At 34.5% G+C, this 7,500-nt stretch overlaps 2 protein-coding genes across 2 annotated transcripts in view; one reads left to right on the top strand and one right to left on the bottom strand.

Moving 5' to 3' along the window:
* Positions 1 to 171, bottom strand: part of LOC122266303 (glutathione S-transferase 3, mitochondrial) — a 6,678-nt gene extending 6,507 nt beyond the window's left edge. Inside the window, exon 1 of the mRNA XM_043036013.2 lies at positions 31 to 171. The gene's annotated coding sequence lies outside the window, so the exon portion shown is untranslated. The remainder of the gene's footprint in view (positions 1 to 30) is intronic.
* A 3,166-nt stretch (positions 172 to 3,337) lies between these two features.
* LOC122266312 (glutathione S-transferase 3, mitochondrial) overlaps positions 3,338 to 7,500 on the top strand; it is a 4,392-nt gene continuing 229 nt past the window's right edge. Inside the window, exons 1-5 of the mRNA XM_043036020.2 lie at positions 3,338 to 3,432; positions 4,752 to 4,849; positions 5,241 to 5,338; positions 5,618 to 5,748; positions 7,373 to 7,500. The exon at positions 7,373 to 7,500 is cut by the window's right edge and continues 229 nt beyond it. Of these exons, the coding sequence (XP_042891954.2) occupies positions 4,760 to 4,849; positions 5,241 to 5,338; positions 5,618 to 5,748; positions 7,373 to 7,473 (420 nt within the window). The 5' untranslated portion in view covers positions 3,338 to 3,432; positions 4,752 to 4,759 and the 3' untranslated portion in view covers positions 7,474 to 7,500. The remainder of the gene's footprint in view (positions 3,433 to 4,751; positions 4,850 to 5,240; positions 5,339 to 5,617; positions 5,749 to 7,372) is intronic.

A 7,500-nucleotide genomic window follows, 5' to 3' on the forward strand; every position in this document is an offset into this window, starting at 1 on the left:
ATGGTTGCATATAGTTCTCAAGTCACCTACCTTAATGTGTTGTCAGAAGCTATTGTCTACTGGCAACTATTCACTTTCTCTGCAACGCGCCCTCGCGCGTAGCAATACAATGAGCACATGCTCGCTATTGGCTATGCTGATCGCTGTTTACTCATTGTGGCGCGCCCTGCTAGTGAGATGATCATGCCCCTTCTTTACCCCTTGGCACACACACATACATACATACATATATATATATATATATATATATATATATATATATATATATATATATATATATGTATGTTTATATATTCTCTCTTTAGACTTTTCGTACATAGCGTAATGATAAGAGACTGATAACGTTATCTTTTGATCTCATCTCACAATGATGCCCAAAGACCGACAATACTTCTCGAAAAGATATCGATTCTTGTTTCCATGTCGCTAACAGACTGACAATGATTAAATAGCATGCTATTCATGTCACTCACTGAGTTAAATTGATCTATACAAATATGTATATATATATATATATATATATATATGTGTGTGTGTGTGTGTGTGTGTGTGTGTGTGTGTGTGTGTGTGTGTGTGCGTATATGTATACTCTAACAACGGAATTGAATATAATATAGAATTAAATAAAAGTACAGTTTCTTCCAGTACTGAAAGAAATAACCGAACGAAATGCTGCCGTTAAGAGCCTGCAGGGAGTAAGTGCTGTGTAATGCTGACTTCAACTGGCCTGATGTAAACTCACCGTGACTGTAACCTTCCTTCTTTTTAATGTCCCAAGAGACTCTTCCAAGTCGGTAAAAACTACGCCATGACATCACAGTCGGCATTTTGGCAGCAAATTTCGAATTCCGAAATTAATTCCCTGCATCACATCAAAATATTACGGTAACCTACGGGGAATAATGACAAGAGACTGAGAAGACAATTCCCCCAAACAACCAGAGAAAACCGAATTGATGCTGACAGCCAGGCAAACAACCAGAGAAAACCGAATTGATGCTGACAGCCAGTCAAACAACCAGAGAAAACCGAATTGATGCTGACAGCCAGTCAAGCGTCGGTATTGCAAACTGGAGTCGAGAGCCTGGGAGGACTGACAATAGTCGGATATAGCAGTATTGTGATCAAGTGTCTACGGAAACCAAGAAGAAAATTTGAGATCAGTCTGTAGTATTGATATATGTCTTGCTTTTCTCTTGTGAATAAAGCAGTTGCATACGGTTGCTGGGGGGGGAGGTATTTATCTAAAACATTCGTCATAAACACAAGCAAACATACATACGGTTGTGGAGTCTGGATAATCTGACCCTTTTTGCGTTATATTGTGTTATAACATCACCTGAAGAAACAGACAAGCCACAGCAGACCTATCGGATGTATTGTTTGATACTAAATACATTAGTCTTAACAACATCGTTAAACATCGTTTTATACGCCAAAAGTGTTACAAATTACGGAAAAGATTTATCATCGTTATATTATTTGTACATATCATGTGCGGTGATATGTGTACCCACCAATATATTTTGATAACAAAATAATCAAGGATGACAGCTATTTTTAAGGGTCATAGATATACTAGTAACTTTCAAATATTAAGTAATTGATATCATATCATAAACTCGATCACTTTGCGCTGTTTATGTTTTTCTTTTCTTTTCTATTTTCTCACTATTTTTCTAATAACGATTAGCGTTTTCTATATCTCTAAGGCTGGACTCATCTTCCTGTTCTGTCCGTTTGTAATATCTCTCGTATAGTATGAAAGATAGCTTTTCACTAACACACCTTGATGTTATAAGTGCCTGAGGACAAGTAGCTGGCAGATATATGCATACGCACACACAATATATATATATATGAATATATATATATATATATATATATATATACATATATATGTGTGTGTGTGTGTGTGAGAAGATGGTAGAATGTGGTAACGCAATTTAATATATATGTATACAAATTTTACCTCCCTAACCGGGACTCGAACCCGTAAGATTGACAGGTACGGTGGTGAGTCCGATCGGCTACTCGACCCGAAAAGATGTCCAACCAGGCACCTTATAAGACGTCATGGAACTTACCTATGTGCTCTTAGCAGAGCAGTGTTAGCGAATTTTCACGGACAGTTCCCGCGGGCGCTCGGCAGCAACAGAATCACAAATTCAAGTCCCAAATCAGGTTACCGAGGTTATATATATGTGAGAGGATGGTAGAATGCAGTAACGCATTTCATCCCTCTCTGGACGGGTGGTACACTACGGTACCGCGCATTCAAGGCCCATTCACTGAGTGATGTCATACGGCGTCGTTTATTTAACTGATTTAGGCCTATGCGTTCGAGAGCCCCGGCAATGTAACATGCAAGGCTGGAATGCCCCTGTCGTGACTGGGTTAATATATATATACAAATTTTACCTCCCGAACTCGAACCCGCGCCGTAAGATTGACAGGTACGGTGGTGAGGCCGGGAGGTAAAATTTGTATATATATATATTAAAATGCGTTACTGCATTCTATCCTCTTCTCGCATATATATAACCTCGGTAACCTGATTTGGGACTTGAATTTGTGATTCCGTTGATGCCGAGCGCCCGCGGGAATTGTCCGTGAAAATTCGCTAACACTGCTGTGTTAAGAGCACATAGGTAAGTTGCATGACGTCTGGTTGGACAATTCTTTTCGGGTCGAGTTGCTGATCCTTCTCACCACCGTACCTGTCAATCATACGGCGCGGGTTCGAGTCCCGGTCAGGGAGGTAAAATTTGTATATGTACATATATATATATATATATATATATATATATATATATATATATATATATATATATATGATATATATATATATTTTTATGTATATATACATATACATATATATATATACATATATGCATATATATATACATATATATGTATATATATACATATACATATACATATATATACATATGTATGTATATGTGTATATGTACACACACAGACACACACACATATGGATAGATAGATAGATAGATAGCTATATATAGCTATATATATATATATGTATATATATGTATGTATATATGTATATATATATATATATATATATATATATATATATATATATATATATACATACATATAAATATAAATATACAAAGTTATAGAGCATAAGTGTGTGTGTATGTATGTATGTATGTATTTGTGTGTGTGTGTTTGTGCATTCATATATTAGAAAAAAAAATAAAATTCGTAAAGAAAAAAATATATACTTTAATCATCCATAAAAATTATTATACTTTAGTCATCCATTAAAAATTACCATTTTCTGTATCTCGCTGTACATTCTCCGCCAATCAGAACTCCGGTACAGTTGCCAGTTAATGAATACAGAAAGAATAACACACAATCTGAAACACCGAAACCAGTTCTTTGAAATCAGTTGAAAGGGTAGGAATACGCAATAGTGACTCCGGTCTTTTCCTTGATATTTTTTGAATTGTTAAGATATTTTAGGATCTTAATTATTTAAACATAGAAGAAGTACCTCAGATGATCATTCCATTGTATGACTATATCACTGGATTATTGTTAATAGATGTATTATGTAATATGGCTGGGATGAAATTAGATAGTCATGCTGACTTGACTGTCTAGGCCTATCAACTATTACATAATGGTTTAACTCTTTTATTTATATTACTAAACGTTTTGCAGGAGAGTTTTGAGCATTTTTCACCGATATCCAAGAAGTGTCATCTTATAGAAGTATTTATTATAGATTTAATGTATTGATTACTAGTCAGATAGAAGAATTGGCCATTGGGATTTACGTGAAATATTTGTTTTATTTATAGAAGGATGATAAAGATTGGCTTTTTTAGCCTATTTTGACAATAACTTGGAACTAAAATCCTTCTCAGGTAATTAATGATAAGGTATATTTATTGTGAGTCATTGGTTATTACCTCCAAGTTGTCTAAGGAATGTACTCAGTGTCATGTTTAATATTATTATTATTACTTTTATTATTATTATTATTTTTATTATTATTACTACTAGCACTACCACTACCGTCAGTATATGTGTTCCACTCTGCATTCTGGTAAGATAATGTTTATTGACCTCTTTTGTAAATATTTGGTCAATTATGGAACTATTCTGATTATTATCCTACTAAAATATGCATGATTGACATGTTGGCCTTTTTCAGAGCATATAGGGCAGACCCCATGGTAATATCTTCAACACTTGGCCGCCACAGGGTTAGATTAAGATTATAGGCTTTCCTTTATAGATAAGATTAAGGGCAAGTAACGAGTGGATTTGTATGAAACACAGCCAATACAATCATGAGAGGAAGTCCCCCTGAAACCCCCTCGCAATGGGTATTTTCATGGGGTCCAATGATTTCCGTCCCGAGTTTTTCCTTTGGGTAAACTTACAAGACGTTTATTCCCAGTTGTTTAATAAGGGCATCATGTCAAGTGCTAAATTGTCATTGTGTATGATATTCAGACTCACATATCAAAACGCAATTCAAGAAAATGATGGAAAATACGCAGGATGAACAGCACAACCCACAGTAACTTACCTTTTCATAAATATATATGTACAGATAAAAAGAATTATGATGATCATTATTAACTAGAAATTATTATCTTTACCTTTTTTTTTATTATTATTACAGTATATCTACCAATTGTAATAACAATATACAAGTATACAGGAGGCATGTCAAATATTAGTTGTATTTTTGTTTTTTTCAGAATTAAAGATGGTGACTGTACAAGTACCCCCAGAATATGGCTACTGCGTCCTTGTAGGCGTTTTCTCCATATTTGTTATAATGTGGAAGGGTATGAAGGTAAATTTAGTAAATGATTATTGTATCATACAAGTATTTGCATTAGAATTCATAAATATCTACAAATTTATTCTTAAAAGTACATATGCATGTTTCTCTCTCTCTCTTTTGCTTTCTCTCTCTATCTATCTCTCTCTCTCTCTCTCTCTCTCTCTCTCTCTCTCTCTCTCTCTCTATCTCTCTATCTCTCTATCTCTCTCTCTCTTTTTCTCTCTCTCTTTCTCTCTCTCTCTCTTTCTCTCTCTCTCTCTATCTCTTTCTCTCTATATCTCTCTCTATCTCTATCTCTCTATATCTCTCTATATCTCTCTCTCCCTCTCCCTCTCCCTCCATCCATCCACCCATCTCTCTCTCTTTCTCTGTAATAATGTCATTCCTGCCCACCTGTCAGGTCGGAGGTGCCCGCAAGCAGTACAAGGTCCCATACCCAACAATGTACAGCAAGGATAATGACATCTTTAACTGTTACCAGCGTGCCCACCAGAACACGTACGTTGTAACTACCGATGCTGTTCCTATCTTTAAGAATCTTTTTCCCTCCTCCTATCACGCTCTGCCTTATCCTTATCAGTTGTCTAATCTATTTCTTGGTGTTTTTATAAACGTGATAGTATGCTTGTGAAGGCATTGTGCCATATATAAATCCGGTATATATTTGTTAGAATCAGAACCTTCGGTGAATTGAAGCTTTCATTGGAATATCAATCTTATTCACGACAAAAATAGTTTTTATATCGATATGATACATTCATGCATTTCTCTTTTCAGACTTGAGAATTACCCACAGTTTCTCTTGCTTCTGTTTATTGGAGGCTTATATAACCCCATTGTGTGTGCTGTTGGCGGTGCTATATGGTGCATAGCACGCATCGCTTATGCCCTGGGATATTACAGTGGAGGTAAACTACTATATTTACTGTTTGTTGGACTCGGGTATTTGATATTAGTATTGGAGTATGATTACTAATGATAATGATAACTAATGGTATTTGATATTGTAATTGGTTCTAGCGATAATATTAGGAAGATTGTTGCTTATTTGTTTCTCCATAAACTTTCTTATTACATTTTTTTATAGTGAATTATTGTTGATATTATTTATAGAATTAGTTGTAGTGATGATGGTGGTAATATTAACAACAACATTATGGTAAACACTGTTATGGTGAGCAAGATATTTGACTGTAATTCAATATCACATCTTACTAAATAGCTGTTTTCCCATAGTATATAACTAAGTAATATCTATGCAGAGCCTTTAATTCATACTTATCTTGAAAAATGTTCTTTTTTCAGGAAATCAATAATATTACTAGTAGAAGTAGTAGTAATATTCCTGTCAATACCTAGAATAACAGTAATAACAAGAGATAACATGTTTATGTCATGTTTCTTAAGCCCTTTGGATATTTTCCTTTCTTACATAGGACAGGAATGTAGAAAGATGTTTTGTGCAGCTATTTCTTGATTTTTTTATCATTTTGCTGACCTTATTTCTAACTTATTTTGAATTTTGGACTGAAAATCAACTACATAACAGATACACACAAACGTGCATACTATTGATAGCGGATAATGATATAATGAAATCCTCTTCAGTAGATTTATAATGGGTTAAATGACCATTAGAACATGGCAGAACACTAGACCCAGCCATCTACATTGGTATTTAATTATGATATTTATTTCTTTGGCATCATGTCAAATTTGATTTCTTGTATACATTTCACTCGGTTACATTTCCCATTTTAGTATTGAATTCTCGACCACTATGTGCACGTGTTGTGATTAAGAATTCAGTATGACAATAGAAAATGAAAGACTTAACCAGATGAAATATATACAAGGCATCAATGTAGGTGGTTAGTCCTGCTGACCTGACCACTTGACATCAAATAGTCAAAAGCTTTGCCCTTGGTGGTCAGTCAGTTCTCCCCTTTTTATTTGATGAAAGTAGCTTATTTTTACATTTCTTATCAGTGTTATCTAAGACTAGATAATACTCCTTTTTGTAGCTTTATCGCATTACTAGAATATATAGTTTAAAGTCTATAGTGAAATACCCAAGAACTCAAAATCATAAATACATTAGAATAAAGGCACTGAAAAGACCATATAGTTCAGTAAAGCAAAATTGTTAACTTAGGTTATGGTATTGCATATCTGTCAGAAGTATGTGATTGTACGATATGGAGTGAAATTCTTGCTTGATTGCATTGTCCTTTTCTCATTTATACCCATTTTACTTGATCAAAGTTACCTAATGCTTGACAATTTAGATGCCAAAAGGCTATTAAGTTTCATAATAGAAAGTCTTTCATGATATAAGTAGGTAACCTGGGTCACTGGAAAGCATTTTATCCTCCATTCCTTAATTTGGGCATCTAGACTAAATTTCACATATGTATTCATATCTTTTAGCCTTGTACAGATGATTTCAACTATATATCTTTTCTTGTAATAATGTCTTTTTATTCATTTCTTTCTTCTTCTTCTCTTTTCATCTTTTTTTTTTTCTTTCAGATCCCAAGAAGCGCATGAATGGTGTATTTGGCTACTTTGGTCTGATTGCCATGCTCTACTGCACCATCCGTTTTGCTACTGGACTCCTAGGCTGGTTTTAAGTTTTCTTCAGGTTATTGGTAGTCCCC

Source organism: Penaeus japonicus, unplaced genomic scaffold (genome assembly GCF_977035675.1).
Source record: "Penaeus japonicus unplaced genomic scaffold, GWHDUDI00000001_assembly GWHDUDI00000035, whole genome shotgun sequence".
NCBI classification, from domain to species: Eukaryota; Metazoa; Arthropoda; class Malacostraca; order Decapoda; family Penaeidae; genus Penaeus; species Penaeus japonicus.